The sequence below is a fragment of the Aegilops tauschii genome, chromosome 4 (genome assembly GCF_002575655.3).
Source record: "Aegilops tauschii subsp. strangulata cultivar AL8/78 chromosome 4, Aet v6.0, whole genome shotgun sequence".
NCBI classification, from domain to species: domain Eukaryota; kingdom Viridiplantae; phylum Streptophyta; class Magnoliopsida; order Poales; family Poaceae; genus Aegilops; species Aegilops tauschii.
Genome location: NC_053038.3, coordinates 19,447,205 through 19,470,109, shown reverse-complemented (window position 1 = coordinate 19,470,109; position 22,905 = coordinate 19,447,205). Strand labels below are relative to the sequence as shown.

At 48.2% G+C, this 22,905-nt stretch overlaps 1 protein-coding gene and 1 pseudogene across 1 annotated transcript; both read left to right on the top strand.

The window, feature by feature from the left end:
- Nucleotides 1-16,266: 16,266 nt before the first annotated feature.
- Nucleotides 16,267-17,536, top strand: LOC141021617 (uncharacterized; annotated as a pseudogene).
- A 2,563-nt stretch (nucleotides 17,537-20,099) lies between these two features.
- On the top strand, nucleotides 20,100-22,236 carry LOC109781223 (F-box protein At1g55000). The gene is made up of 2 exons (XM_020339823.4): nucleotides 20,100-20,656; nucleotides 21,596-22,236. The coding sequence occupies exons 1-2, from the start codon at nucleotides 20,294-20,296 to the stop codon at nucleotides 21,968-21,970; spliced, it is 738 nt and encodes a 245-aa protein (XP_020195412.1). The 5' UTR covers nucleotides 20,100-20,293; the 3' UTR covers nucleotides 21,971-22,236.
- Nucleotides 22,237-22,905: the final 669 nt, after the last annotated feature.

Sequence of the window (22,905 nt, the reverse complement as noted above, 5' to 3'; positions counted from 1 at the left end):
TTCATCTGTATGCTCTACACAATAAGCCTCCTGACAAAGGTACTCGCCCACTGATTTCATCCATATGATTGAGCTTTGTCATCTCTATTGGTGTTGTGCTACTGTTTAGATACTGTCATGAAAAAGTGGTATTGTCCTTGAGAAGTGCTTCATCTGTGCTGTTTTAAATATTTCCTTTCCTTTTTTTCGAGCAAACAGGGATGCTAGCATTTAGTAGTCCTCTTGTCTTTGCACAACAGGATCATCTTCCTCTGAAGAAGAATATGGAGTACGTGAAGTGACTAGTTCCGATTATGCCAGGATGAAGAAGCCCTGTCTATCTTCTCATCAGAAGGAGCAGTTGAAGGATGGTTACATTACTCCCCACAAGACCAAACTAACTTCAGCTCGGAAGGACTGACAAATCTCCATTTTTTTGTTGTGATGCGCGAGTGCAATGTTGTTCTAGGATTCTTTCTGGTGAGTTCCATTTTTCTAAAGGTGTGCTCTACATGGACCATGTATGTGCCTGTTGAAACTGTCAATTCATAGTACAGTTTGCTTTATACTAATCACTTTTTTGTATTTGTGCAAACAGGGGTGCTCAGCTTGATTTCAATGGGAACTGCACAAAATGTTTATGAATACATCGAATCATTCATTTCCACCACAAGAAAGGAGGTGCCGATAAGTTCAAGGCGTTGCAACATATTATGGCGAAATAATACAAGTTACGCGCGAATTTGGTTGATTTTGGTGGAACTGCACAAAAAGAACAGCTGGTTTATTTAGCACGAGGTGCCATGTCAATGTCCGAACTGATGGCAAACCCTGCCCATTCCACAATCGTAGGCATTTGATATTTTGGAATGGGACAACCTTGTCAAATTTTGCTCATTGATTTTAGCAAGACATGCGTTTGATATTTTCGAATGGGACGCCCTTTGCTGTCAGCAGCGTCGATCAATTTTTTCTTTATTCTTTAGTTGTGAAGTAAATATTGCCTCTGACGTGTGAGTCGCTGAGATGCATAATCATCGATTGTTTTGAATGTTCTCTATGAATTGCCAGGCCTGTGTGTTTGATTGCAATGTACAAAAACACTAAAAAGCTGCTCAAACTCTTTGTACTCCTTCTATTCCTTTTTACTTCGCACATTGTGAAAGTGCATACTTTTTTGTATAAGATTGGTCAAAGTAGAGATACTTTGACTGCAGACAAAACTTGTATGCAGACTAGAAAGGACCGGAGGGAGTACATGTGAAACTGCTGCAAACGAGGTGATCACCCTGGGAATAATGCTAGTACGTATTGTTTTGCATGTTCATCCAATGCCAGTGATACAGGAATTCGAAGTAATCGAAATAAATTCATTCATACACGATCGGATTTCATATAAACATGTCGGATTTCATTACATTTCATACATTCTTCAACTAAAAAGGGGTGCGCTGGAGGTATAATTAATTAACCAAAGCTACCCACCTGTGTCCTGCTGAGCCGAACAGAAGCTTCAGTGACTTAACTACAGGTGCAGTTGCGTAACTAACATGTGGCCTGTTGGGCCCACGTGTCAGTCAGCCAACTGCACCAGCAGTTAATTAGAAGCAGCGTTCTTCTCCAGCGCAGCTCTCCGACTCCACGTCGCCGCCAAGAAGCTAACCGACCGTCAATGGTCAACCCGCCTAGCTTGGCTTCAACCGGAGGGTAGCAGCGGTGGCCTTACTTGGACCCGAGCGGCGTCGACCTACCGTGTTCTACTCTTCCTCGTTTTCTGTGTGGCGCGGCCTTGTTGGCAGTGGGGCGGGGCCTCGGCGGAGCCGGCGATGTCCTCTATCTCGTTGCCGGCGGGTGGCGCCTCAGCGGAGCGGTGGAAATCCTCCCCCACGTTGCCGGCAGGGTGGGGCCTCGGCTGAGCCGGCGATGTCCTCTGCCTCGTTGTTGGCGGGGCGGGGCCTCGGCGGAGCCGGCGGTGTCCTCTGCCTCGTTGTTGGCGCCGCGGGGCCTCGACGGAGGAGGGCCTCGTCGACGCCAGCGGAGCGGGGACTCGTCGGAGCCGGCATTGTCCTCTGCCTCGTCCTTGCTCTCGCCAAACAGTGCCTCGCCCGCTTCATCGCCCTCTTTGCTAGCCTCTTTGTAGGCGGCCGCAGCCTCCGCCACCCGCATGCGGTACCGCCAGCGCTCGAGGCGGCCCTTGTGGGCGGAGCGGTATGAGTCGAGCAGCGCCTCCTGCTCCGCCCGCTCCGCAGCGATCTGCTCCTCCGCCTGCAGGTGCTCCTGGAGGAGATGGTGGTTGTAGGCGGCGTCGGCCTGCGCCTCCCGGAACTACACCTCACGCATCTGCCTCACCCTGTCCATATATTGGGCACGGGCCTCGCCGATGGTCATGGTGCAATGCACCGGCGAGGATGGCGCGGAGGAGGGGGTTGGCGCCGGATCGTCGACTACCATGTTCTCCATTGGGACGTCGTCATCCTCCGGCTGCCTGCCGGCCAGCCGGTCGGCAGCAATGGCTGCCATCTCCTTGTGGTCCGTCGTCCGCACGTCCCGAAGAGCGCTGGAGCATGAGGAAGCCATGGTGGGCAGTAGTGGTGTGGACAGGAGAAAGAGAACGGATGCGGATGACTGCGGCTATGGCCGGCGCAGCAGTTTATATAGCAATGGTGGGCGGGCGGAGGGACGGACGTGTGGCGCCGGAGTAGCCGCCTCGGCAACCGCGTATCATTAATGTGGGCAGCAGATGGACGGACGGACGGCACTTGTGTCGTTTGAAGACGGAGCAATCGCCTGCACCGGGAAGCGGGGCGGGCGGCGCTGACTGTTTCGGGCGGAAAGCGCGCGCGGGCGAGGAGATGACTTTACTTGGAGAGGATGACAATGGGGACTCACCAGGTCCATAGCCTCACGTACGCAAATGCCTCCTTATTTTATATATATATATACATATATATATAACTATAATTTATTTTGCTTCCTCCTGGTTTCCTGACATCACGGTCCCACACCATTGTCAACCTATGTAGTAATCAATAAACGAGAGAGTTGCACAAGAAGCGGCCGACAGCTGGGACCAAGCAGCTCGAGCAGTATTTGTGTTTTTGAGGTGTGAGCACTGCAGAGTTTTTCGATGTTTAGCACAGATATTAATTTTTCTCCTCTAAACAACAACGAAAACATCGCTGCGGGTATTAACTGGGCGGGCTGTGGCCCGTCTAGCCCAGGCCAGATATCCAGCCCAGATATTAATTTTTTTCAAGCTGAAAATGGCTAGCCCAGCTAAACTTTTTTTTAGGAATACCCAGGCAAGGTCAAGTTGTTATTCTCCGCCCCGCTGGGCTGCAAATCTTTCCTAGGAGGGATGCATTAGGCTTAACAAGAAAATGGGCTTTAAGAAATAATAAATGGGATGTAATTATAAAAACTGGGCAGTAACTATAAAAAATGCACCAAACACGTGATTATTTTATAAAATATTATTTTTGGATATTGAAAATTTTAATTTCATTAATTGTTGCGAGCGCAATGTTTCGTTGGATTTTTACGTAATATAAATTTATATTAAAATTGTATTTAATCTGACTAGAAATTTCGGGATAAAAATATTTCGGATCCCATCAAAATGTGGGAAATTTTATTGAATTCTGTTTTGAACGGTTGGTTGAAATGGGCTGTACTTTTAACAAACTGTAAATGGGCTGTAGTAAATTCCATTAGAATTCAAAAATGGGCTACACATTCTTACAAATCTCAAATGGGCTATAAGTTCTCTGCCACACAATTCTGGCCTTACTAAGTTGACGCGTCCCCTAAAAAAACAGAGTTGACGCGTATGCAAGGCTTGGTCAACTTATAGTCAACACACGGTTCTAGCAGCAGTGGCCGTTGGATGTCCATCCAACGGATGTCGTGCTTCTTCTTCAATCTCGGATATTCTAGCTTCACCCGCCCAAAAAATGATTCCTCCCCCTGACATCTGGGGCGCACCGTTTCGGAAGCTGACCTGTGGGCCTACTAAGTTGACGTACCAAGGGCTTTGTCAACTTAGTCAATATAATCGATTCTAGCTGCAGTGACCGTACGATGTCCATCCAACGGCCGTCGTGCTTCTTCAACCTCTGGTCTTCTTGCTCCAGCCGCCCAAAGCAGCGCCGGTCATGCCGCCTGCTCCTGCCTCCCGTGGCCGGCTGTGCTGCCGTGGAGGCCTCACCGCCCCCTACTACTCCCACCGCTGGCCAGGCCATCCCTCCACTCACCCACACCCCCGGTTATTCTGCGGCGACGGCAGCGCAGCCGAACCATTGAACCCTCGTACTCCTCTCCGCGTGTGCATCCACTGCCGCGTCTTCCCCGGCTCCGCGTCGTCCCCTTCCTAGGCCTCGCCGTCGTCCACCGCCCTGGTGCTCTCGGCGCGGCGTGGTCAACGTGGTCAAGGAACGACTTCCATCGGACGTGGACTGTACGTGGAGAGGCTGACAGCTGGGTCCACGGCAGCCGCAAGGAAGTGCCTCCTTATTACGCGCAAAATAATTATTCCTCCACCTGACAGCGGGGACCCACCGGACGGGCCACCGTATTTCGTGAAAAAAATGATTCGCCCCCTGACTGCTGGGACCCACGAGCTACATCTTCGCACGCAAGGAAGTGCGTCCGAAAAAAAAATGATTCGCCCCCCTGACTGCTGGGACCCATCAGCTACATCTTCGCACGCAAGGAAGTGCGTCCGAAAAAAAATGATTCGCCCCTCGACTGCTGGGACCCACCAGCTACACCCTCGCACGCAAGGAAGTGCGTCCGGGCAAAAAAAACGATTCGCCCCCCTGACTGCTGGGACCCAGCAGCTACACCTTCGCACGCAAGGAAGTGCGTCCGGGCAAAAAAACAAAATGATTCGCCCCCCTGACTGCTGGGACCCACCAGCTACATCTTCGCAGGGAAGGAAGTGCCTGACAGTCGGGACCCACCTGGTCGAAGCGTATGTAGCGTTGTCATTCTGGTCGCGAACGTGTACGTACATACTGGTCGATGTAGAGGCGCGCACGTGTTGTAGTAGAGGCGCGCACGTAGCATGTACATGTACGTACAACGGCCAGGGTGCAAGAAAGAAAATACGGCCACGTATGTGTACATACGGGCAGGGTCTCGAACGCCTACTCGCACATACGTACGACCAGGGCTCGTGTACATGGCTGGGTCGGAACGGAGAAACAGCGTCGTCGTCGTGTTCATGGGGAGGCAACGGAATGCGTTGTGTTCATGGGGAGGCAACGGAATGCGTCGTGTTCATGGGGAGGCAACGGTATGCGTCGTGTTCATGGGGAGGCAACGGAATGCGTCGTGTTCATCGGGAGGCAACGGAACACGTGGGAGCCAACCGGCTGGGTCGGAACGGAATGCGTGGTCGTGTTCATCGGGAGGGCTTGGACGGAACATGCGATGGAAACGAGGCCTGGCGTACCGCAGAACGAAGGAAACGGACCTCCTACGGTCGAAACGGAGGTCCTGTTGATCGGGAGGGGTGTGGCGTACCGCAAAACGGAGGAAACGGACCTCCTATGGTTGAAACGGGGGTCCTGTTGATCGGGAGGGGTGTGGCGTACCGCAAAACGGACGAAACGGACCTCCTACGGTCGAAACGGGGGTCCTGTTCATCGGGAGGGGTGTGGCGTACCGCAAAACGGGACTCCACGGGATACTGTTCATCTCCACCGTCGACCTCCTCCAGCCTCCACGGGCTACCGTCGACCTCCTCCAGCCTCCACCGCGCGCTACTCCACCGGCTACTGTTCAACCACCCCTCCACTGTCTACTGTTCATCCAGCCCTCCACACCACGGGGTCCTGTTCAACAACCCCTCCATGGGCACCCCTCCACCGTCTACTGTTCATCCAGCCCTCCACACCACGGGGTCCTGTTCATCCAGAGGCAACGCCACCGCTCACTGTTCACCCAACCCCCCCTCCCCCGCAATGCTCACTGTTCATCCAATCGATCGGGTTCAGTTAGCAGCAGTAGCGAAGGAATCGCTCGATCGGGTCCAGTTAACAGCCATCGATCGATCGCTCGGGTTCAGTAACGCGTAGCCTGCAGTGCAATTGATCGGGTTCAGTTAGAGCCCAACGCCTCGCTCGGGTTTAGTTAGAGCCAACGCCTCGCACACACGCGCGTACGTGTACGAGAGAAACGCGCATCGCTCGACCCCCGACCTCCCACCGTAACCGGGAACTCCCCGAAATTTTCCTCGCCCTCGCTTCTACCACGGTTTTTTCCGTCATGGACGGCCCAAAGAATGTCATGCAACTGCGTCTCCGGCCCGCCCAGGACGAAAAGCCCATTTTCTGTCATGATTTTTTGTCATAGAAGTAGGAGCCCACCACATCTATGATGATATCGGGTTTTGTCACAATTATCGTCATAGAAGTGCCATATGTATGACAGAAAAAAAAATCGTTCGGCCCAAAATGTCACGGATGTGTCTTTTTTTTGTAGTGACTCCTTCGCCTCCTCTGTTGGTCTTCTTGATTTCCCTCCCATTGTTGTCACTCCTCTTCTCGCTCTTGTCAACGGCCAAAACTAAGGATGATTGCAAGCATACAAAAAACCTACGGCGTCAAACTCCCACCGGTCGTCATATATTACATCCTTGTATGTCGTCTTATCGACATGTCCGTAAGATTACATCATATCATCTCACACTACATAGCTTGCAAGTTTAACTGCACGGTATGCAAGACATGTTTTTTTCCTGATAAAGAGCACTTTTATTAACTCAGAATGTAGCATCAAGTGGATATAAAGCATAAAGTGACACTCGGCCTCTGCAAAGCTAAGATGCACACAACCTTAAGAGAACATTCTAACAAAATATATATATAAAAAGACAAGTTGGCAACAGTAAAGCCATATGAGTTCGAAAATATGCCAATGTCGACGGAGGAGGTGAATCGATCCGGAGATTATGTTTCTATGAGCTTATTATTACATAAAACCACAACTTCACGACAACTGATTATGGGGCCTGACTCGCATCGGTACGATACTTAAAGCACCCTAGGGTCTGGCTCACCGGGAACGCTCGAATCGGCCGTTTCCAGCGAGCCAGTCTAAGTCGGGCGCAAAAGTTGGTCCTGGCGTAGGGCATGGTGCAGGGGGAATCGGGGCGGAGATGGAGGGAGACAAAAATCAAGGAAGGCAGATTAGCACGAAAAATAACCTAACCCCCTCCCACATTTACTCGCTCACCCCTGGCTCTAGGACAAGCCCTTCCTATATTCTTGGCACTGGCGGCGGTGACGACTCTGATATGCGGAAGCAGCGGCGGCCGCCGCATTGGTGGGGGTAACTGTTGGAATCGTAGCATAATTTAAAATTTTCCTACGCTCACCAAGATGCATCTATGGAGTCTACTAGCAACGAGGGGAAAGGAGTGGATCTACATACCCTTGTAGATCGCGAGCGGAAGCGTTCCAATGAACGTGGATGACGGATTCGTACTCGCCGTGATCCAAATCACCGATGACCGAGTGCCGAACGGACGGCACCTCCGCGTTCAACACACGTACGGTGCAGCGACGTCTCCTCCTTTCTTGATCCAGCAAGGGGGGAGGAGAGGTTGATGGAGATCCAACAGCACGACGGTGTGGTGGTGGATGTAGCGGCTCTCCGGCAGGCCTTCGCCGAGCTTCTGCGCGCGAGAGAGAGGTGTTGCAGGGGAGGAGGGAGGCGCCAAAGGCTGTGGTGTGCTGCCCTCCCTCCCCCCCTTTATATAGGCCCCCAAGGGGGGTGCGCAGCCCTTGGAGATGGGATCTCCAAGGGGGGGGCGGCGGCCAAGGGGGAAGGGGTTGCCTTGCCCCCCAAGGCAAGGGGAAACTCCCCCCCTAGGGTTCCCAACCCTAGGCGCATGGGGGGGAGGCCCAAAGTGGCGCCCCAGCCCATTAGGGGCTGGTTCCCCTCCACTTTCAGCCCACGGGGCCCTCCGGGACAGGTGGCCCCACCCGGTGGACCCCCGGGACCCTTCCGGTGGTCCCGGTACAATACCGATAACCCCCGAAACTTTCCCGGTGGCCAAAACTGGACTTCCTATATATAATTCTTCACCTCCGGACCATTCCGGAACCTCTCGTGACGTCCGGGATCTCATCCGGGACTCCGAACAACTTTCGGGTTTCCGCATACATATATCTCTACAACCCTAGCGTCACCGGACCTTAAGTGTGTAGACCCTACGGGTTCGGGAGACATGCAGACATGACCGAGACGCCTCTCCGGTCGATAACCAACAGCGGGATCTGGATACCCATGTTGGCTCCCACATGTTCCACGATGATATCATCGGGTGAACCACGGTGTCGAGGATTCAATCAATCCGTATGCAATTCCCTTTGTCAATCGGTATGTTACTTGCCCGAGATTCGATCGTCGGTATCCCAATACCTTGTTCAATCTCGTTACCGGCAAGTCTCTTTACTCGTACCGCAATGCATGATCCCGTGACTAACGCCTTAGTCACATTGAGCTCATTATGATGATGCATTACCGAGTGGGCCCAGAGATACCTCTCCGTTTACACGGAGTGACAAATCCCAGTCTCGATCCGTGCCAACCCAACAGACACTTTCGGAGATACCCGTAATGCACCTTTATAGTCACCCAGTTACGTTGTGACGTTTGGCACACCCAAAGCACTCCTACGGTATCCGGGAGTTGCACGATCTCATGGTCTAAGGAAAAGATACTTGACATTGGAAAAGCTCTAGCAAACGAAACTACACGATCTTTTATGCTATGCTTAAGTTGGGTCTTGTCCATCACATCATTCTCCTAATGATGTGATCCCGTTATCAATGACATCCTATGTCCATAGTCAGGAAACCATGACTATCTGTTGATCAACGAGCTAGTCAACTAGAGGCTTACTAGGGACAGGTTGTGGTCTATGTATTCACACATGTATTACGATTTCCGGACAATACAATTATAGCATGAATAATAGACTATTATCATGAACACAGAAATATAATAATAACCATTTATTATTGCCTCTAGGGCATATTTCCAACAGTCTCCCACTTGCACTAGAGTCAATAATCTAGTTACATTGTGATGAATCGAACACCCATTGCGTCCTGGTGTTGATCATGTTTTGCCCTAGGGAGAGGTTTAGTCAACGGATCTGCTACATTCAGGTCCGTGTGTACTTTACAAATATCTATGTCTCCATTTTGAACACTTTCACGAATGGAGTTGAAGCGACGCTTGATATGCCTGGTCTTCCTGTGAAACCTGGGCTCCTTCGCAAGGGCAATAGCTCCAGTGTTGTCACAGAAGAGAGTCATTGGGCCCGACGCATTGGGAATCACCCCTAGGTCGGTAATGAACTCCTTCATCCAGACTGCTTCCTGTGCTGCCTCCGAGGCTGCCATGTATTCCGCTTCACATGTAGATCCCGCCACGACGCTTTGCTTGCAACTGCACCAGCTTACTGCTCCTCTATTCAAAATATACACGTATCCGGTCTGTGACTTCGAGTCATCCGGATCTGTGTCGAAGCTAGCGTCGACGTAACCCTTTACGACGAGCTCTTCGTCACCTCCATAAACGAGAAACATATCCTTAGTCCTCTTCAGGTACTTCAGGATATTCTTGACCGCTGTCCAGTGTTCCTTGCCGGGATTACTTTGGTACCTTCCTACCAAACTTACGGCAAGGTTTACATCAGGTCTGGTACACAGCATGGCATACATAATAGACCCTATGGCCGAGGCATAGGGGATGACACTCATCTCTTCTATATCTTCTGCCGTGGTCGGGCATTGAGCTGTGCTCAATTGCACACCTTGCAATACAGGCAAGAACCCCTTCTTGGACTGATCCATACTGAACTTCTTCAATATCTTGTCAAGGTATGTACTCTGTGAAAGACCAATGAGGCGTCTTGATCTATCTCTATAGATCTTGATGCCTAATATGTAAGCAGCTTCTCCAAGGTCCTTCATTGAAAAACACTTATTCAAATAGGCCTTTGTACTTTCCAAGAATTCTATATCATTTCCCATCAATAATATGTCATCCACATATAATATGAGAAATGCTACAGAGCTCCCACTCACTTTCTTGTAAACACAGGCTTCTCCATAAGTCTGTGTAAACCCAAACGCTTTGATCATCTCATCAAAGCGAATGTTCCAACTCCGAGATGCTTGCACCAGCCCATAGATTGAGCGCTGGAGCTTGCATACTTTGTTAGCATTCTTAGGATCGACAAAACCTTCCGGCTGCATCATATACAACTCTTCCTTAAGGAAGCCGTTAAGGAATGCCGTTTTGACGTCCATCTGCCATATCTCATAATCATAGTATGCGGCAATTGCTAACATGATTCGGACGGACTTCAGCTTCGCTACGGGTGAGAAAGTCTCATCGTAGTCAACCCCTTGAACTTGCCGATAACCCTTAGCGACAAGTCGAGCTTTGTAGATGGTCACATTACCATCTGCGTCCGTCTTCTTCTTAAAGATCCATTTGTTTTCTATGGCTCGCCGCTCATCGGGCAAGTCAGTCAAAGTCCATACTTTGTTTTCATACATGGATTCTATCTCGGATTTCATGGCTTCTAGCCATTTGTCGGAATCCGGGCCCGCCATCGCTTCTTCATAGTTCGAAGGTTCACCGTTGTCTAACAACATGATTTCCAGGACAGGGTTGCCGTACCACTCTGGTGCGGAACGTGTCCTTGTGGACCTACGAAGTTCAGTAACTTGATCTGAAGCTTCATGATCATCATCATTAACTTCCTCCCCAGTCGGTGTAGGCACCACAGGAACATTTTCCCGCGCTGCGCTACTTTCCGGTTCGGAAGGGGTGACTATCACCTCATCAAGTTCCACTTTCCTCCCACTCAATTCTTTCGAGAGAAACTCCTTCTCTAGAAAGGACCCGTTCTTGGCAACGAAGATCTTGCCTTCGGATCTGAGGTAGAAGGTATACCCAATAGTTTCCTTAGGGTATCCTATGAAGACGCATTTTTCCGATTTGGGTTCGAGCTTTTCAGGTTGAAGTTTCTTGACATAAGCATCGCATCCCCAAACTTTTAGAAACGACAGCTTAGGTTTCTTCCCAAACCATAATTCATACGGTGTCGTCTCAACGGATTTAGACGGTGCCCTATTTAAAGTGAATGCGGCAGTCTCTAAAGCATAACCCCAAAATGAGAGCGGTAAGTCGGTAAGAGACATCATAGATCGCACCATATCCAATAGAGTGCGATTACGACGTTCGGACACACCATTTCTCTGAGGTGTTCCAGGCGGCGTGAGTTGTGAAACTATTCCACATTTCCTTAAGTGTGTACCAAATTCGTGACTTAAATATTCTCCACCACGATCTGATCGTAAGAATTTTATTTTCCTGTCACGTTGATTCTGGACTTCACTCTGAAATTCCTTGAACTTTTCAAAGGTTTCAGACTTGTGTTTCATTAGGTAGACATACCCATATCTACTTAAATCATCAGTGAGAGTGAGAACATAACGATATCCTCCGCGAGCCTCAACGCTCATTGGACCGCACACATCGGTATGTATGATTTCCAATAAGTTGGTCGCTCGCTCCATTGTTCCGGAGAACGGAGTCTTGGTCATCTTACCCATGAGGCATGGTTCGCACGTGTCAAATGATTCGTAATCAAGAGACTCCAAAAGTCCATCTTCATGGAGCTTCTTCATGCGCTTGACACCAATGTGACCAAGGCGGCAGTGCCACAAGTATGTGGGACTATCATTATCAACTTTACATCTTTTGGTATTCACACTATGAACATGTGTAGCATCACGTTTGAGATTCATCAAGAATAAACCATTGACCAGCGGGGCATGACCATAAAACATATCTCTCAAATAAATAGAACAACCATTATTCTCAGATTTAAATGAGTAGCCATCTCGAATTAAACGAGATCCAGATACAATGTTCATGCTCAAAGCTGGCACTAAATAACAATTATTGAGGTTTATAACTAATCCCGTGGGTAGATGCAGAGGTAGCGTGCCGACGGCGATCACATCGACCTTGGAACCATTCCCGACGCGCATCGTCACCTCGTCTTTTGCCAGTCTCTGTTTATTCCGTAGTTCCTGATTTGAGTTACAAATATGAGCAACCGCACCGGTATCAAATACCCAGGAGCTACTACGAGTACTGGTAAGGTACACATCAATTACTTGTATATCACATATACCTTGGGTGTTGCCGGCCTTCTTCTTGTCCGCTAAATATTTGGGGCAGTTCCGCTTCCAGTGACCACTTCCCTTGCAATAAAAGCACTCAGTCTCGGGCTTGGGTCCATTCTTTGACTTCTTCCCGGTAACTGGCTTACCGGGCGCGGCAATTCCCTTGCCGTCCTTCTTGAAGTTCTTCTTACCCTTGCCCTTCTTGAACTTAGTGGTTTTATTCACCATCAACACTTGATGTTCCTTTTTGATCTCCCCTTCCGCTGATTTTAGCATTGAATATACCTCGGGAATGGTCTTTTCCATCCCCTGCATATTGTAGTTCATCACAAAGCTCTTGTAGCTTGGTGGAAGCGACTGGAGGATTCTGTCAATGACCGCGTCATCCGGGAGATTAACTCCCAGCTGAGACAAGCGGTTGTGCAACCCAGACATTCTGAGTATGTGCTCACTAACAGAACTGTTCTCCTCCATTTTACAGCTGAAGAACTTGTCGGAGACATCATATCTCTCGACCCGGGCATGAGCTTGAAAAACCAGTTTCAGCTCCTCGAACATCTCGTATGCTCCATGTTTCTCAAAACGCTTTTGGAGACCCGGTTCTAAGCTGTAAAGCATGCCGCACTGAACGAGGGAGTAATCATCAGCACGCTGCTGCCAAGCGTTCATAACGTCTTGGTTCTCAGGGATTGGTGCTTCACCTAGCGGTGCTTCTAAGACATAATCTTTCTTGGCAACTATGAGGATGAGCCTCAGGTTCCGGACCCAGTCCGTATAGTTGCTGCCATCATCTTTCAGCTTGGTTTTCTCTAGGAACGCGTTGAAATTGAGGACAACGTGGGCCATTTGATCTACAATACATAGTGTAAAGATTTTTAGACTAAGTTCATGATAATTAAGTTCATATAATCAAATGATCTAATGAACTCCCACTCAGATAGACATCCCTCTAGTTATCTAAGTGAAACATGATCCGAACTCAACTAGGCCGTGTCCGATCATCACGTGAGACGGACTAGTCAAGATCGGTGAACATCTCCATGTTGATCGTATCTTCTATACGACTCATGCTCGACCTTTCGGTCCTCCGTGTTCCGAGGCCATGTCTGTACATGCTAGGCTCGTCAAGTCAACCTAAGTGTATTGCGTGTGTTCCGAGGCCATGTCTGTACATGCTAGGCTCGTCAACACCCGTTGTATGCGAACGTAAGAATCTATCACACCCGATCATCACGTGGTGCTTCGAAACGACGAACCTTCGCAACGGTGCACAGTTAGGGTGAACACTTTCTTGAAATTATTATAAGGGATCATCCTACTTGCTACCGTCGTTCTAAGCAAATAAGATGCAAAAACATGATAAACATCACATGCAATCAAATAGTGACATGATATGGCCAATATCATCATGCTCCTTTGATCTCCATCTTCGGGGCACCATGATCATCTTCGTCACCGGCATGACACCATGATCTCCATCATCATGATCTCCATCATTGTGTCTTCATGAAGTTGTCACGCCAACGATTACTTCTACTTCTATGGCTAACCGTTTAGCAACAAAGTAAAGTAAATTACATGGCGTTATTCAATGACACGCAGGTCATGCAAAATAATAAAGACAACTCCTATGGCTCCTGCCGGTTGTCATACTCATCGACATGCAAGTCGTGATTCCTATTACAAGAATATGATCAATCTCATACATCACATATATCATTCATCACATCTTCTGGCCATATCATATCACATATGTCACTTGCTGCAAAAACAAGTTAGACGTCCTCTAATTGTTGTTGCAAGTTTTTACGTGGTTTGTAGGTTTCTAGCAAGAACGATTTCTTACCTACGTATGACCACAACGTGATTTGCCAATTTCTATTTACCCTTCATAAGGACCCTTTTCATCGAATCCGTTCCGACTAAAGTAGGAGAGACAGACACCCGCTAGCCACCTTATGCAACTAGTGCATGTCAGTCGGTGGAACCTGTCTCACGTAAGCGTACGTGTAAGGTCGGTCCGGGCCGCTTCATCCTACAATGCCGCCGAAACAAGAAACGACTAGTAGCGGCAAGAAGAATTGGCAACATCAACGCCCACAACTTCTTTGTGTTCTACTCGTGCATAGTAACTACGCATAGGCCTGGCTCATGATGCCACTGTTGGAATCGTAGCATAATTTAAAATTTTCCTACGCTCACCAAGATGCATCTATGGAGTCTACTAGCAACGAGGGGAAAGGAGTGGATCTACATACCCTTGTAGATCGCGAGCGGAAGCATTCCAATGAACGTGGATGACGGATTCGTACTCGCCGTGATCCAAATCACCGATGACCGAGTGCCGAACGGACGGCACCTCCGCGTTCAACACACGTACGGTGCAGCGACGTCTCCTCCTTTCTTGATCCAGCAAGGGGGGAGGAGAGGTTGATGGAGATCCAACAGCACGACGGTGTGGTGGTGGATGTAGCGGCTCTCCGGCAGGCCTTCGCCGAGCTTCTGCGCGCGAGAGAGAGGTGTTGCAGGGGAGGAGGGAGGCGCCAAAGGCTGTGGTGTGCTGCCCTCCCTCCCCCCCCTTTATATAGGCCCCCAAGGGGGGTGCGCAGCCCTTGGAGATGGGATCTCCAAGGGGGGGGCGGCGGCCAAGGGGGAAGGGGTTGCCTTGCCCCCCAAGGCAAGGGGAAACTCCCCCCCTAGGGTTCCCAACCCTAGGCGCATGGGGGGGAGGCCCAAAGTGGCGCCCCAGCCCATTAGGGGCTGGTTCCCCTCCACTTTCAGCCCACGGGGCCCTCCGGGACAGGTGGCCCCACCCGGTGGACCCCCGGGACCCTTCCGGTGGTCCCGGTACAATACCGATAACCCCCGAAACTTTCCCGGTGGCCAAAACTGGACTTCCTATATATAATTCTTCACCTCCGGACCATTCCGGAACCTCTCGTGACGTCCGGGATCTCATCCGGGACTCCGAACAACTTTCGGGTTTCCGCATACATATATCTCTACAACCCTAGCGTCACCGGACCTTAAGTGTGTAGACCCTACGGGTTCGGGAGACATGCAGACATGACCGAGACGCCTCTCCGGTCGATAACCAACAGCGGGATCTGGATACCCATGTTGGCTCCCACATGTTCCACGATGATATCATCGGGTGAACCACGGTGTCGAGGATTCAATCAATCCGTATGCAATTCCCTTTGTCAATCGGTATGTTACTTGCCCGAGATTCGATCGTCGGTATCCCAATACCTTGTTCAATCTCGTTACCGGCAAGTCTCTTTACTCGTACCGCAATGCATGATCCCGTGACTAACGCCTTAGTCACATTGAGCTCATTATGATGATGCATTACCGAGTGGGCCCAGAGATACCTCTCCGTTTACACGGAGTGACAAATCCCAGTCTCGATCCGTGCCAACCCAACAGACACTTTCGGAGATACCCGTAATGCACCTTTATAGTCACCCAGTTACGTTGTGACGTTTGGCACACCCAAAGCACTCCTACGGTATCCGGGAGTTGCACGATCTCATGGTCTAAGGAAAAGATACTTGACATTGGAAAAGCTCTAGCAAACGAAACTACACGATCTTTTATGCTATGCTTAAGTTGGGTCTTGTCCATCACATCATTCTCCTAATGATGTGATCCCGTTATCAATGACATCCTATGTCCATAGTCAGGAAACCATGACTATCTGTTGATCAACGAGCTAGTCAACTAGAGGCTTACTAGGGACAGGTTGTGGTCTATGTATTCACACATGTATTACGATTTCCGGACAATACAATTATAGCATGAATAATAGACTATTATCATGAACACAGAAATATAATAATAACCATTTATTATTGCCTCTAGGGCATATTTCCAACAGTAACATCACTCTCCGGCAGCACCAGCTACTTCTCCCCTTCTTCTTCAACTTCGTCTGGTCATTCTCGTCTAAGCCATGTCACCCCCAACACCGAAGCTGGTAAGCAACATAGAAAACCCAGCCCCTCTGTTATGTCATTTGTTAGGACGATATAGGGTCAATTGCGCCATTACTGACCGCACCATGGATGTCGCTTATGTTGTGAATGAACGAATGAAGCTTGTAGTTCAGGCAGCATCGCCGATAGCTGTGGTTCAGGCTTGGATCTTGTTGGTCCATAAGAGAGCTATTCGTCGGAATGACAAGCCTGTCATCCGGTATGGTCCAATGTTAATCCGGGATCAGGAGAGGATAGTGAACCTGAACTACATCTACAGCTGCAACGACACAAAGTCTATGTGGATGCTTCGAATAAAAAGAGCTCCTTTTGCGAGGCTTGTGCAGACATTTAGGAGCAGGGGGCTGCTAGAAGATAGCATCCACACCACCGAGCAAGTTGCCATGTTCCTCCATGTTGTGGTCATAGCCAAAGGTTCAGGGTGATCCACAACACGTTCAGGAGATCAGTGAAGACCATTTCCAGGTATTTCAAGCAAGTGTTGTATGCTGGGGGGGAGCTCATAGGAGAGATGATCAGGTCACCCACCGGGCAAACTCCTAGCAAGATTCGCACTAGCCCACAACGGTATCCATATTTCAAGGTGAGCACTACTCGTAGTTTATGCCTTGACATGCTTGTATTGTTCTCCTATAGCCATAAAACCATCTCTTCATGTCATTTCGGGATTGCATCAGAGCAATAGATGGTACTCATGTCACTACTAGAGTGCCAAGGTCACAATCTGCAACATATAGGGGGAGGAAGCACTAAACAAGCTAGAATGTTCTTTCTACTGTTGACTTCGATTTGAAGTTCATAGATGTGCTAGCTAGCTGAGAAGGATCACAAGATGCTAAAATTCTAGGTCACAGCATGAGTAGACCTGATGGCATCAATATCCCCGATGGCAATTTCTAACTAGGAGATGCTGGCTATGCATGTTGGTCAGGTGTTCTTCGACCCTTCAGGAAAACTAGGCACCATCTGAACGAGTTCTCTGGTAGGAACTATACCTAGGACTCCACAAGAATTGTTTAATCTCAGAAACTCCAGCTTTAGAATTACAATTGAGAGGGCATTTGGAGCTCTGAAGAATAGATTTAAGATCCTAGATCAGAAGACATTCCACCTTTACCCTACCCAGATTAAGCTCGTTCTTGCATGTTGCATCCTTCATAACTGGATCCTACAATGGGGTTGTGGTGAACTTGTGCCGGAGGAGGAGATGTGATGCTCGATGATATGGTCAGCTCCGACCATGACGTGGAGGCGTTTGACAATGAAGCATGGAAGGACAAAAGGTTGGAGTGTGCTCACACAATGTGGGATAACAAAGGCCAGATAAGGATCTGAAGAAGAACAAGAGGCATTAGCACAAGAGAAGAAAAAGAAGCAACACAAAAGGAAGAGGATGGACTTCCACCTAGTTAGCATCCCCTATTCAGTCATATGGCTCTTAATAATTTATATTGTCATCTGTTATTAGTTAGGATAAACTGTCATTTGTTTCATAGTTAGGACAAGACAATGTTCAGTCCGTGTGGTAAGGTCACCACTAGTGAGAAGTGGTGATTACACCTTATGTTGTTTGACACCAAACAACGTGTTGCCATGGACTTAGGTTCATGATCCAATGCCAGGTCATCTGCGATCTTTAAGGCGAAAAATATGTCGACAATTGTAGTCTTTCTGTTGAATGATTCTCCTGATTCAACATAGTTGATGGAAATCTCATCAATACCTTCTGACTCATCGTGATTTTCCACAACAATCGAGTCAAGGTGTACCGATGTCCCAGCACCAAAATTTGTGTGCACAGTTGTGCTGGGTTCTGGATGCATAACATCCTTCAGGTGTCTTTCAACATTAGGTTGAATATCAACTCGCGGTTGACCTGCATTTACTATTTGAGGGATCCTCATTTCCCGCGGACGCTTTTGAGAAGCATTGTCCTTTTTGTCCAGTTTTCTCCCCCTCTTGGGCGGTTGAGTGGTCTTATGAGATATCTCAACTCTCTCTGGAACATTCATAGCAGGAACATGGGATATAGTGACACCTTTATAATCAGTAAATGCATCTGGCAGATTATTTGCAATATTTTGCAAACTAATAATCTTCTGAACTTCCAGCTCAAATTCATTCGTACGTGGATCTAAGGATTGAATGCCTTTGACATTCCAATCTATTTCCCGGCATTCTTTGTGGTTCTTTTCTCCCCCTAATGCCGGAAAATTGTCCTCATCGAAGATACAATCAGCATACCGGGCTGTAAATAGATCCCCTGTTAGAGGTTCCAGGTACTTTATAATCGACGGATAATTGTACCCCACATAGATCCCCATTTTTCTATGTGGACCCATCGATGTATGCTGAGGTGGTGATATCGGTATGTACACAGCGCAACCGAATCTTCGAAGATGGGAAATACTTGGTTGATTTCCACGTACTAACTGCAACGGGGAGGCCGTATGATATGCAGTTGGTCGAATTTGTATCAACTCCGCGGCATGCAATACCGCATGTCCCCAACAAGATGTTGGAAGATTACAGTTCTGTAGGAATGGTCTTGCTATCAACTTGATCCTCTTGATAAGTGATTCCGCAAGACCATTTTGTGTGTGTACATATGGTACATAATGCTCCACAGTTATGCCCAAAGCTAGGCAGTAATCGTTGAATGCTCGTGAACTAAATTCAGCAGCATTATCCATTCTGATGGATTTTATCCTGTGTTCAGGATGATTTGCCCTCAGTTTAATGATTTGAGCGATCAGCTTTGCAAAAGCATGGTTCCTTGTTGATAATAGACACACATTGGACCATCTTGTTGATGCATCAATGAGCACCATAAAATATCTAAATGGTCCCTGATAACGGTTGAATTGGACCACATATATCTCCTTGAATGCGTTCAAGAAAATTAAGTGGTTCATTCTTGATCTTCAGATATGAAGGTCTTGTGATTAATTTCCCAGTTGCACATGCAGTGCATACAAAATCCGAGGATTTGGGAAAATTAGCAACCGTTATGTTGTGTCCAGTTGAACCATCAATAATTTTTCTCATCATCCCCACACTAGGATGACCCAGGCGATCATGCCATATCTTGAACTTGTCAAGATTCTGAAAAATTATTTTGTATGCCAAATGTTGCTCTGGCTTCATGTATGTGTAATACAATCCAGAAGATAGAGCAGGCAGTCTCTCAAGGGTTTCCTTGTCGGTTCCCTTCTGTTGAGTTATGACCAGGCTTTCAACCGCATTGTCTTCATGAGTTTCAATGTGGTAGCCATTCATGCGGATATCCTTAAAACTCAACAGGGTACGAGTTGAATCCGGATACAATAAAGCCTCCTGGATTTCAAGTTTTGTACCATTCGGGAGTGTAAATGTGGCTTGACCAGAACCAACAATTACCGTGTCATGACCACCAATTGTCATAACACTTCCCTTACTCTTTTTGAGACTTCGGAAGTATTTAACTTCCCTTAGAGTTGTGTTAGAGGCACCACTGTCCACTAAACAAATTTCCTTCTTCATTGGATTGTTTCTCGAAGTTTTCTTTTCCTTTCTTCCCTTTTGGTTCTCTTTTTCGGCGACTGTCGCCGGCGTGATTTGCCTATGCGTGCTCTGTGCAAAGGCAAGTGCTGATAACGTGTAAAAGAATGATCTGATCGAACAGTCGGTTTCATTGATGATCCATGAGGATTATATACATAGGAAACCGTCGCCACGAACGGATGCGTCCGATCGTGGGGGTCGTGGGAATGTCGAACGGGTGCCTGTGGCAACCGACGTCCGTTTACACAAGTGAGATTATCTCTAATAACAGAATTAATTTAAATCCTAACAGAAAAAAAGCCGGGCAAGGAAGACGAAATAAAATCCGCTTTATCCTTGGCAAAGAAAAAGATAACACAAGGCGTGGAGGAATTCTGCGGCGCAACGCCGGGCTGCTGTGGTGCGGTCCGCGAGCTGTGCACGCACCGCTCTTGCGCGCCAACCACATCTCTCCATTTCCCCTGCCTTGCCTTCTTCCCCCGTCCGCACACGCCGCCTCGCCTCCTTCCCCCATCCACCCGCGCGATCCTCCACCTCCTCCCGATCGCCATGAGCGGCCGCGCCGGAGACCACGCCCTCCCCGCCTCCTCCCCCGCCGAACCCGATCCGGAGGCGCCGTCCCCGATGAGCGGCGGCGACTTCCCGGGCGACCTCCTGCGGGCGGTCCTGCACCGGCTCCCGCCCGCGGACGTCGCGCGGGCGGCCTGCGTCTGCCGCCTCTGGCGCGCCGTCGCCTCCGACCGCGCCGTGCTGGAGGCCGCCTTCCGCGCGCCCTGGGGCGTGCGCCGCGTCCTCGGCGACCCGGCCACCAGGGCCTTCTGGCGCGCCGCCTCCCTCGCCCGCTTCGCGCTCTCGCACACCGTCCGGCGCGGGGACACCGTCCCCGGCGTCGCGCTTAAGTATTCCGTCCAGGTATCATCTGCCCTCCCCGTCTAAAGCTTAGTCTTCAGCTGTCGTTGTTAGCTGAATCGTACCTTGTGTTGCTCTGGTTTCTGAAGCAGCACCAACCCATACTGAATTTGGCAGATTCCGTACTAGTATCAAATCCCATAATATCGAATACTGCAAACATGTATGACGCGAGACTATGTCTTCTTAGTTCTTATCACGACATAGATTTCTTGGAACTTGAACTAGAACTATGGAAGTCATGAGTGATTGCTTAACAGATAGTCTTAAGGTAAAATGAAGAAAAGTTGCAAGCCACCACAATAATTTCTGATCATGAAGAACAGTCAACGTTTTCACTGTCGCAGAACTCACCACCGTTGTTGTTGGCATAGCTCATCACCTTTTAATCGTTGGCTATCTGATAATGCTCATGATACAACGTTTGATGATAGAATAGATACACTGCTTCCATAGTTCTGCCAATACTCGTTGCTCGGCTGTATCAATTTAAATGTTGAATGTTCTAATCGATAGTACGGCTGTAGTGGCTTACTTTGTTAGGTCTCAAAGTAATTGAGCTAGCTCTTGAGGTTTGGTTTCCATAATGTTGCCACAATTGATAGTAAGGCAAGGCTGTAGAATGCCCATGCACCTTCAGCTAATAACCCTTTTTTTATCTTCAATGATGCTGATATAGAGTTAATCTAAAACATTGACCACACACATGTTCAGACTTTTTGGACTACTGTTATTGACAAAGCTGTCTATGCAACTTAAATTTGAAAACAATTGGTATCCTCAGCTACTTCATTTGCGAGTGGCTGAAAGCTGGTAATTTGTACCATTCCAGGCAAATATTTCCGCTGTTTCAGAAAGTTATACAGCTGTACTGTGCATGTGTGAGCAAACCTTCTTTATTCTTCGTCAAACCTTATCTGATATTCTGTGAGTTTCAAGCAGGTGACCGATATCAAACGGTTCAACAATATGATGAGTGACCACGGTATCTACTCAAGGGAGAGGCTTCTGATACCAATCAGTGATCCAGAAATCCTGCTGGGTAGCACATGCTACATTGAGATGGATCACAACTCAAAGAGAGAGGTCGCGGTCTTCTATCCCGAGGGCCACCCGAATGGAAACGCAGAATCCTTGGCGAACGCTGCAGCTGCAAAAAGGCGAAGCAAACGGATTCTCGAGTCGGTGAGGCGGAGCTTGCACGTTGACGACGGAACTGCCGAGTACTACCTGTCCGTCACAGACGGCGATCCGAGAGCTGCTATGATGGAGTTCTCGGAGGACCTTAGGTGGGAGCAGCGACAAGCAGGCCATTAGATGCAGGCTCTAATATGCAGGGGTATTGGTGTGTAGGTGAGTATACATACCATTTGATGATTTCCACCTACTTCTCTGCTTGGACCATTTTTGGTTTGCCCTCTCTTATGTGTAATATAGTGTGAAACTGTGGACCTTTGTAAGATGAAACTTATACATGTAAGTTGAACTTAAAAGTTAATAACTGTAGCAAGTACTGGGTGGCATACAAGCCAGGACTCCAAGAACAGTCAAGTATAGCATCTGTTGTTGTATTAGAAGTGAAATCCTCTCCCCTAAATTATTTTATTGCACTCATTGTAGCCCATACACCGAATTCGGGCTCACTTTCGCATCATTTTAAATCTAGGATTTGCTAATCCTCAGTTGACTGTTCCTTGTTTTTTTTTTGCAAATCTTGATCACAATTACGGCTGTACTGAAGTGTCATGTACTTATTTCTTCTTTTATCAGGGTAAAAGTACTCCAGAAATTCTGTTGATTATAGATAAAATTTAGTTTCAATATTTGTTAGTTTTTCTTTATTTTGTAAACTGCTGTTTTAGTTTTTCTGTTAAAGTAATATACTTTTTTTAGAAATGTTAAAGTAATATAAGTTTTTTTAGGGGTAAAGCCACATTTTATTGATCAAAGTCCAAAGTTGGATGCGGCTGGCCAAGCCATACATGATGCCCCTGAGCTAGAGTAAGAGCAAACTTAGCTAATCTATGAGCTTCAAAATTAACATCACGACTCTCAAAAGTACAGATACAAGAAAAAGGAGCTGATCTAGACTTGATTTCATTGATAATCGTTCCGTAAGCACCTTGGTTGCCCTTCAAAATGTCACCCACCACTTGTTTACAGTCTGAAGCTATTATGAAGTTGTGGATTTGGAGGTCTTCCACCAATGAAATTGCCTCGCGACGGGCTATGGCCTCCAAAGTTGCAGGATC